Source organism: Neodiprion lecontei, chromosome 5 (genome assembly GCF_021901455.1).
Source record: "Neodiprion lecontei isolate iyNeoLeco1 chromosome 5, iyNeoLeco1.1, whole genome shotgun sequence".
Classification (NCBI taxonomy): Eukaryota; Metazoa; Arthropoda; class Insecta; order Hymenoptera; family Diprionidae; genus Neodiprion; species Neodiprion lecontei.
Genome location: NC_060264.1, coordinates 25,581,621 through 25,591,885, shown reverse-complemented (window position 1 = coordinate 25,591,885; position 10,265 = coordinate 25,581,621). Strand labels below are relative to the sequence as shown.

Sequence of the window (10,265 nt, the reverse complement as noted above, 5' to 3'; positions counted from 1 at the left end):
TGGTTCAGCATGGCGGGAGATTTTCCGTGAAATTTCCGAATTCCAGGATTCAACTTACGGAGGGTCGGTGGTTGTAAGGCAGCTGAATGTGTATATGGTGTATCTGAAATTGCATCAATCGTGATCGAATAAATCGGACTCGACAACCTTTCGTCCTTGGAATCCACCGAGGCTCAACGAAAGGGAAACTCCACCCGATGCTTTTTCGCGGAACAGTTACATGCCCGACGGAAATGGTGTCGGGGGATGACGGGAGGGGCGGCCAACCGGACCGGACGAATCGAATTGACTGATAGAGTCCTTTTCCCTCTGAGAAACAAAGTTACCCGAGCAACGAGCTACGGCAAGGAAGTCGTACGTATGTAGGTACTAACCTGAATCGTACGCGAAGCCGACATTGGGAGAAGGGGGGAGAAAGGTAGCGAGGAGAGAAAAGAAAACAGGGTACGGGTTGAATGTGGGGAATAAAAGGAGAATTGGTGTCGTGGACGTTCCCGTTACACACGTATCGACTCAACGTGTTCCATTCCTTTCAACATTGGAAATGTTCAGGCGGAGGTACGTTGCGCAAAATTTATGGTGAATCGTTCCGGTACACACGATGAAATTCAAGATGGCGGCGATGACACTTGCGTTTTGTAGCCAAGATGGCGGCGACGGCGCACGTGATTTGTATTCATCCAAATTACATATCCAATGGTTTTTAGCGCTGCGATTTCTTCAAATCATGCGAATTTTTTCATTATAATCTTTCCCCGGTTTTTTCTCGCGTTACTGCAGCTAGCTCGTTGTGCAGTGAAAGCTCTCGAATATACTATTCTACGAATTGCCTGATTTAGCGGTTTTTAAAAATTCATAACGAAACCCACAGCCTGAATCAGAAGTCAGGGCGAGAGAAAAAATGGTGTAAAAAATCTCTAGCATTGTTTTTTTCCGTCAATGATGGTGAAGGAGATTGTAACAATGTCCCTACTATCGATGTGAAATAAATTAGTGCAAATTCGAATGCAAAAAGCTAAGACGTATTAGCAATTCGATACAAGCAGGTTTCATGATTGGAACGTTCGAAATGCAACCCTGGTATCTTCGGTCCCATTCTAACATAGTTAAGAAATTATGCGAAATCATAATTGTGCGAGTTGTGTATTTTCGACGACTCATTGCGGTTTTACACAAATTTTTAAATACTTAAAAACTAATTTAACTGAATAAATTAGCACCGCGGAGACACCGCGACGAAAACTGTGATTATTATTACCATAAAATTAACAGATGGCGTGGTTGGGGATGAGGAGACGGGGTTGAAACGACCGAAGAGGCGATCTCGCAGAGGTTTCGGAAGGGGTCGGACCGAATGTCGAGTGCGAATTTGGTCGGCCGCAAATTTCCCGGAAACACACTCGGACAAACTCCCGAAGTCGAGGCTCGTTATGACGCACAACGAAATCAATTTGCAGCGATAATCACAGGCTGGTTCGTGATTCACACGGCCTTCGGCGTTGCTGTGATACCTAATAACAGACATTTTAATGATACAAGTTTAAAAATATAGCTGGCGAAATATTCATGCGTGAAAAATTGACGAAAGGAGTTTTCAGCTCACCGGTCAAAAACGACGTTGCTGGTTTGAAAATTTTTAACGAGCTTTTCAAAGCTGGACGGAGTCGCGTCTGGAAGTCGGTAAAAGTCACGAAACGAGTAGCTCACTTCCCAGTATTTTTCAGGTCTCGTCATGTCCGCGTCCAGGTTTGCCTTCGTCAAGTTGAAGTAGTACTGCACGTAGTCGATCAGCTGGAGATACGACGGGTTAAGTTGATCGATATATCGCAATTAGTTCAGAGATTTGGACATTATGCGAAATTCTCTTCACACAATTTTCCTCAGAGTGGTTGCAGTTGGCCAAAAGTCAACACTTCTTTTTTTTTACAAATTTTGGAACGAAATTTTCATCAGTTGAGTACTTATCAAATTGTTATATTCGTAAGCTACGAAGATATTTTTAAAAATGAGAGAATAGAAAATACTGGAAATAATAGATAAAAACTTGGATATTAATGCTTCGTTTAAATGCTTTACCTCAGGTCATTTTATTCGCAAGACTATATTTTACAAATTCACTGATTTTTTTTTACTTTTCTTTTAATACGGTGGAATCGTTTAGTATTTAACTTTACAACATTACACATAACGTAGTGTTAATAATCAACAAATGGCAATACCGAATTGCCTGATAAAAAATTGTTTTCTCAATGAAATTAAGTGCAAATTGAAATATAACGAATCTACTAGATTTTTAATGATTTTGAAGCGAGTGAAACGTAGCCTCAAAATGTTATAAGTCTTCATAATAGTTCATAATTCTTGTCTTTTTTATTCTCGTACTATTAAAAAGGTTTCATAGCTGGATATAGCAATTCGGTGAATACTCAATGTACGACTACATCTCTCAATAAAGTTGATGTTAAGTATCAGTTTTTGGTCACCCAACTTCGTTAGAAAGCTTTTTTGAATGTTCAGCCCACAATTTATGGTAGACTTTGAACTTGTGCGGCTCTGTATAACCGCAGGAACTCGACAATACGAGGAAATAAAAACTCGAACATTTTTCTCAATTTTGCTTGAACCTTCCACCGCGATTCGTAATTTAATTTTCGTTGAAAATTAGGAGATACTGAATTTTTAGGGTGTACCGTAAACTTTCTTGTTTAACCGCTGGATTTACTTAATTGTTATTTTGTTTTTATTCTGGTAATACGGCGTCACACAATCATAAATACCATTATTTCCATCTCGAAAAACAGAACAATTTTTCACAATTTCCAGTACTAGGTTTCACTGTTTCAAAAAAGGCTTTCACATCTGGTGGACTACGCACAACAATTGTTTGAGAATATTATTTCATCGTAATAAATTGTGAAATTTTTTTCTCAGCAATTAGTTCTGGTTATTCGCTAAATTAAGGTCTTACACCCCTAAGTCACTTTGCAGGCATTATAACGATATGAGAGACATTTTGACTTTGCGAATGGGCTGTTTTTATCAAACACGTTGAAGGCATAATGTCTGACCAATTATGGCAGGACGAGTCTCGTGTTTGAATTTCCGAACGCAGGTTACTTCCGAGAGGAAGGATTGGTTCAATTTCTTGTCGAAATTCGTTTCTCTGGAAAAAATCGCGATACACTTTGCAATGAAGCAGAAAAAACGATGCAGGTTCTCGAAAAATTGTCGACCATATTCCTAATCTGAACTTGGAATTGATCTACAAAATGGACGAAAAATACTAATCGAGCCTTTTGCAAAATCTCGACGCTTCGAAGTTGCGTAATTTAGTAAAAAAAAACAATTCGCTGTACCATCAATATTATACTTACTTTGCCGCTGTGCTTGTCGTACATATAGATTCTAATCGCTGGATAGTTGCCGAAGCGCGGGCTCATCGCCGGAGCAAGAAGCACTGCGGAAACGGCTTTTCCTGCGTAGAAAAAAATTCAGCAAATAAGAAAAAGAATATGTTATTGCATCCACGTGATCCGTTTTTGTTCTTCGTGTTACGAGTGAAACAGAAATGTGAGAAAATAAAAATTGCAGAAGATTTGGTTGCAATTGTAGTATAAAAACGTTTTCTGTTCGTGGTATAAAATGAAAATAGTTAAGGACTGAGCGGTAAACGGAACTAAAAATTTCTCTCTCAATTTCAAGAAAATTCAATCTCTCAGAAGTTTTCTCATTCGCACGGATTTTTTCACTCTGACTGGAACTTGATGATTTCTACACCGTTGTGATGTGAATCTAGAAATTGACCTGAAATCTGGTTTCGCGTATTTACACGTTACGGTGTTTATTACACAAGATCCGATGTACCTTTTCTGTTGTACACCAAACGAAACGTGTCCTCGTGTCTGTGTCCGGCAAATTGTGCAGCAACAACGTCGCGATACCTGCTTATTATTCTTAAATAACGTCGATTGTGGCCGTTGCTCCACACCAGCAGGTTTTCTTTCCCTTTGTCGAGGTTTTCATCGCTGTAGCTTTTTCGATCAAAGCCCGGTGGTACCGACATAACGATGAATGCCTTGAGTTGCGGTAGAAAACAATAAAGTTGCGAAATCGTTGAAAAGGTGAAAAAATATATCGAGCTTTGAACGGCTGATTCTGTGAAACATATTGTTTCAAGCAATTTCAGGGTAGACTGAATTCAGTGAGTTTTAACGATGGGACATCGTTTCCGAGAATTTAAAATTTCGCAGCTTTGACGGAAGGATTAGAAGTTTATTCGAACCCACGATAATTCACGTTCATGTTGATATTCTTTACTTGTAAGCCTAAAAAGTTGTGAAAAAGAATGAGGAAATTTTTTTCTTCAATTTCTGAATTTCTCAATTAGTGGTACTTTCAAGTATATAAATTGAAACTGGCAATTTGGGCCTACGAAATCTCGACTGAGATTCTACAAAAAGAGAGTGAATCTTTCGAGTGGGGCGAAAAAAAAATGAAAATATTTTCCATGATCTAAAATTTGTATCATTTTATTTCATTTGTAAATAGATTAGACGATCATCAAATTCGTTGTATTACGACTAAACGATTCGTGACATTTCAAATGACCAACATGCTTTTCAGATATTCTGTCACTGACGTTTGTGCAAAAATTCAATGGAAAAGAAAATGGGACTTTTCGTGGTCCAGAAAAAATAAGCGAACATCGTAAAGCGTTAAGCGAGATGATGACGCATTTTCCGGTCGAGCTAAGGATATCATGGAAGCCTGATAGAATATATCCCATATTTATTCTTAGGGTCACGACCCTTATTGCTGACCTTTTGACCGGCGATTCGACATTCTCCGAGCTGCTCGATGAGCCATTTCCACTGTCTGGCTGGATCTGGACGACGACTCGCAATGTGATTCCTCACGTAAAAATTTGTATTCATCACGATAACCCGAATCCGATCGTCCGGTGGTTGAACGCGCGAAAAGTACCCAGTTTCCTGTCCAAGTTGACCAGGAATCTGTTTCGCATTTGGATTAATGTCGAAACTCTTTTGACGATAGATTTTTTTACATAAAGAGCAACTGACTTTTTTCTTGATTCATAAAAGCTTTCTAGTTTTAATACAGTAAAAACGTGCGACAAAACAAAACAAAAAAAAATATATTGTCGAGATACTATTATTAGTTTGAAAATATTTATAAAAATTGTAAGAAGGACAAAGGGGGAGGAATTAGGTTTGATTCGGCGTGATTGAACTTCGATAAAACTTACCGAAGAACCTCGTTCGTCGCGTAGCAGATTTTTCACTCTGTCATAGAGGGTAGCTAACTTTAGGGGATGACGACCGTGGGGATAGTAATCGTACCATCCGTAGCTTGGATAGACGGTTACGAAACCAGCGTTCCTAATATCCGTGACGAAAGCGCGGATTGTTTCATAAATATCATTCTGTCGATCACCGGTATTCGGACAGCGTAGATTCCTGTCATCAGTAACTTCTTGATTATGTAATAAAGGGAAGAAAACTGATTTCGATCCGAATGCAAGGATACCAAGTCCCCAAGATATAAGACGAGTTTTATTATTATCATTTCCAGATTATTCTTTTTCAGAAATTGTCAGTTTAAAACAGGCAAGAAACAGGTCAGAACGATTCTTTGGCGTATCCTAAAAAACGTCAAAATATAGCTTGACAATTAAGTTGAATTTTCTATTTTATTCGAAACCTGAAGCATAATTAATTGTATTATGATGAATTAATTTAGTTTCTGGTTACAAAGAGTCAGAAAAGTAAAGAAGAAATTGTAATAAAAATGATAATAATGTAACAAGATAAGATCAAGTTTTTTTCATGATTTCTATTCGAAAACAAGAATTATGCGTTCTTCACCAACATGAAAGGTTCCTCGCGATCATTTATTATTATCTGTTTTCGAAGAATTTGAATTTTGTATTTGTCATTATATATTGACATAATTATCACAAAAATTATTGATCGGGCCAGATAATATTACAAGTTAGAGAAGTACACGAGCTTGGACAAATGATTAATGAAATTCAGACCAAATTATACGTGCTAAAATATACGAACGTCAATATTATGCACGCACTGTATTTCGATACAAAATCAGAGAAGCAACTTTCAAATTGTATTTAGATACTCTTTCTACGAAATTTTTACAGTAAAAATTGTACTTTTCATTTTAGACTTTATATAAGGCGGATAGGTCAGTGATTTTTACAGCGTTTATACGGATACCGAATCGACAATAAAATGTATGTACCGGAGTTGAACTGATCGTAAAGAAGAATCCGTACAGACATAAAAGCGCGTTGCATCGTGAAATTATTCCATATCATACATGTACACCTATACACCTACCCTGTAAAAATGCAGAAGTCTGGCGCCGTGATTTTCCATCGCGTAGTAGCGTTCATCGCCCTCGCTACAGTCTCCATCAATCCAAAGGCCGAGCATTTACGAAACTCACCAAAAAAACCGCAATTCCTCGTAAAGTTTTCTGAATTATTTATGTGACAGTCTTGAAGGTGCGGAGAAAAGAAGAAAAATCAGTGGAAGGAAGAAAATTCATTAGAGCTACGGTAAGAATAAAAGGCGCTTGCTTCTCAGGTCTGTCTCAACCCGCATCTGTGTTTACGACAAGATATTTCTTATACGGAGAAAATTAATTTTACCATCAATTTCCGTTTCCGGAGCGTAAATTCAGGTGCTACGATATTCGGAATTCTTTTGAAACTCACCGTCTTCGGGAGCTGCCAAGGGTGAATAATAAGGGTCAAAGAACATGTCGGTCACGTGCCAAAAGTAACCTAAGCAAACACCATTTGACTTCGAGACAAAGATCGTAGGCACGAGATGAATTGATTTTTGTACATTCCAGTCCACTCGATGCGAATCTGGAATTGATATAGCATCTCACCCATTTTCCGTCCCGTGAAGTTTCTACCGCTCTCGGTTCGCCCATGTTTGAAAACATTTTTTTCTGCCAATCCATGTATGCAATTACTGAAAAACAGAAGCAGCTGTAAGACGCGGAAGACGTCGATCTTCTTCCGTCCGAACATATCGCGTATCTGATATTGTGGGAGAAAATTGGATTTGAACAGTCGAAAATCACTTGGTTCGTCAATTTCACGGCGTTCATACTGCAGTCGCTTTAATGCGTTTTTTATAATTTGGATGCATGCAAGGCTTCTTTCAACGTTCTTGAAATAGATTGCAGAGAAAACAGAATTTCTGTTACTCGTTTGTATCAACTGAGGCAGTGACGTCATCCCGGAACAGGGTTTGAGTCTCAGTGAAATGTCGGTAAGTGTCGGTAGCAGGAATCTGTGTCCAGAACCGACCTTGCTATTCCACTATTTATTTATTCTTTGTTTGTCCAACTTTCAGTATTTATGGGGTATAATCAGAAGAGGTCACGAAGCAATGATTGATGAGTTCTATGTTCAATAGTTGGAACCATCTCCACGCGCCATTGAATACAAAACCATGAAGCTCCGGTTCAGGGGTAAATTTGCTTCTATTCAGTGACTCGGATAATTGATCCTTCGATGGAAATTGACGAAACAAATACCATAATTATCGGAGGCGTCGGACGATGGTCTGCGGTCTTAGATAATTCATTACGAAAACACGGTGCCCGATTAATTTGAATTTAATTTTTGCGCCTGCCAATGTAGTTAATACTCGAGGTAGAAAAAAACACACGAACCGTAACGTGCCAGATACACGTTCGTATTATGGTGCTGAATTTTCGTCGGACAGGTAAACGGTCCCTGCGGCAAACCGTCGGGGGTAGCGTTAGGAAATTTCGCGTATTGCGGTTTATTTTTCATGAATAATACCGCCCCGCGGGCAGCTGTGCTGGAAAAGTGATTAGGGTTGGGTAAACGAGCGTTGCGGTTCAGGAATGTAATCAGCCAAAGCGCGGAATGATAATTAATTTGAGGGATGAAATCAAACCGTCACTTTGAGGCTGGCGTCCAATGGAGATACGGCGATGGATGCGTGCAAGGATGACGCTCGCTTTTTCTCGACGAACGAGACGTTCCATTTATATTCAAATTTTCTCGGCCGAGTCTCGTTGACACAAACCCTCGGCCCCGTTCTCTCCTTCCTGATCTTACACAGATACTCCTCCACCAGCCAAGAGCTTTCCGCAACTCCCTTCGTACCTTTCCAAATCCCTGCGCAAGGTAATGGCATCGACCCAGCTTCTCGCCCCGGGCACGGCGGACAACCATGCTTATATTTCCGTCCCCCATTCCCGGAATCGTACAGCAGTATGAAAGTGTCTTCCTTTTTTTCTAACTGGCTGAAAAAGACGGCTTCTTTGTTACCAAACACTTTGGGACGGTACGTATTTCTACGAATTTACTTCGGCTGTCATCCTGCTGAAGAAAGTTCTTCAGATCATCACGTGGTCGCAAAATTTGTGTATACGATGCGGCGGATACGCTGAAAAATTGGAATAAAAATGCCTGATGGAAAAACTCGAGTTTCGTTCGTACAGAAATGAGTTTTTCTTTAAAAATTAATATTCAGACAGTTTTCAACCTCACGGGAATCTTCTGATAACGTACGGTTTCACGGTACGACTGCAGTTGAGCAGTACTTTGAAGAACGTTCGTATGGGAGTCGGGAACACATTACGATGAATGGAGACAGTCAGGCTGCAGAAAGCACTTGACTCTGATTTCAGATCAGATTATTATCCATCGCGAATGAATGTGGAATTTTTCTTATACACTGACTCCGGTATGCTCTCCATAAAAATGAGAAGCCAGATATGACCTTTACGAATTCCGGCCATTTCAACGAGAAAATTAACAATCAGATTTTCTCTCAGGTCCGTATAATTTATTCGCTTGAATGTTTCGTGAAAAATTAAATAACAGAATGTCGGAAATATGTATGAACTACTATTTGTCCGAGTACTTGAAGTGACATTAAAGTAGCCTAAAGTAGCACCACCAGGGTGCATGCCGAATTTTTGGGAACCGGAAAGAAAGCTGATATGATGGAACAGTAAGTTTTGAAACATTCGACTTGTGGAAGTGAACCAAGAAACTTGTGAGTGTAAAACTTGACTCAGTTATAAATCGTAACGGGTGATTAACCATAAAAAAAGTTCAATTATGCGTTACACGAATAATGAATAATCACACAAGGTTCAACTGTACGTACGAAAAGATAAAATAAAAAATAATGAAAAATATCGGCACCGCGAATCGAATCAGAAATGTAAATGGTACATGACAGCGTTCTGTGAGTTAAAAAAATGTGAAAAGAATGGGAAATTTTTTCAAGTTTTCCATTCGTTTCTTTCCATTGCGATTCTTCCCCAGCTTTGGGTCTTTCTCAAATATTCAGTCATCATTTCGTTACGATCCGTAAAATCCGTCAATCAGATGAAGGCACACAATTTACCATGTATCCGGCGGCATTTCCCTCGAGTGTTTTTCCCGGCTTGCTCCTTCCACGATCCTCGCCGCAGGCGATGTTTACTACGGAAATTGAACTGCTTCTACTCACTTTACTTCATGGTTATACTATACACGTGACTGGGATACGCTAAGCACGGTTCACGTTCTCTTTACATAATACCGTGACCTCAGTAACGGGATATTTGATTATTCACACCTTGAAGTGAGAGTGGGTGAGAAATTTGCGCGAAAAAAAGGACAGCGGAATATTGAAACCTGCATAACATTCTCCTAATAGAGAAACTTTTGCAGTAAAATATGAAACGATTCAATTTTGCTGTTATTTTGAATTCATTGATACTGCGCGAAACTGGAAATTTTTTTTCACGATCTAACGGGAAACAATTAATACCACAATGATCTTAATTAATTTTTGAATATATCCAAGGATTTTTGATTGGTTTAATGGGGCGTCAACTGTAAAAGAACATCTGCGAATTAAATTGTGAATTTTAGTCTACTTCTAATAAATATACCGTCTTATATTACTGTTAAAAATCTACAACTTCGATGTTTCAAAAACAAAGAAATTAAATCTCTTCCTCCAAATTTCGCTGTCCGAAGTAATTGGTTACCTGTTTATGATATCGCAGGTATTGAAAGACTGTTTACTGCGTTGCGACAACTCGCGTTTACCGTCATCGACGAGTCGAGTTTGTAATTCGTGTGTGACTGTCCGTGGACATCGATTTTTTGCCGACAGTCCGTGTAATTATCCCCCCTAAAAATATCCACTGAAAGACCGTGCTTCAACTTTTTA

At 39.1% G+C, this 10,265-nt stretch overlaps 1 protein-coding gene across 1 annotated transcript; it reads right to left on the bottom strand.

The window, feature by feature from the left end:
* Positions 1 to 1,213: 1,213 nt before the first annotated feature.
* Positions 1,214 to 6,473, bottom strand: LOC107222212 (acid sphingomyelinase-like phosphodiesterase 3a). The gene is made up of 7 exons (XM_015661482.2): positions 6,378 to 6,473; positions 5,267 to 5,443; positions 4,821 to 5,012; positions 3,865 to 4,075; positions 3,375 to 3,475; positions 1,604 to 1,791; positions 1,214 to 1,511 (listed from the first exon to the last, which is right to left on the bottom strand). The coding sequence occupies exons 1-7, from the start codon at positions 6,471 to 6,473 to the stop codon at positions 1,214 to 1,216; spliced, it is 1,263 nt and encodes a 420-aa protein (XP_015516968.2).
* Between the last annotated feature and the right edge of the window lie 3,792 nt (positions 6,474 to 10,265).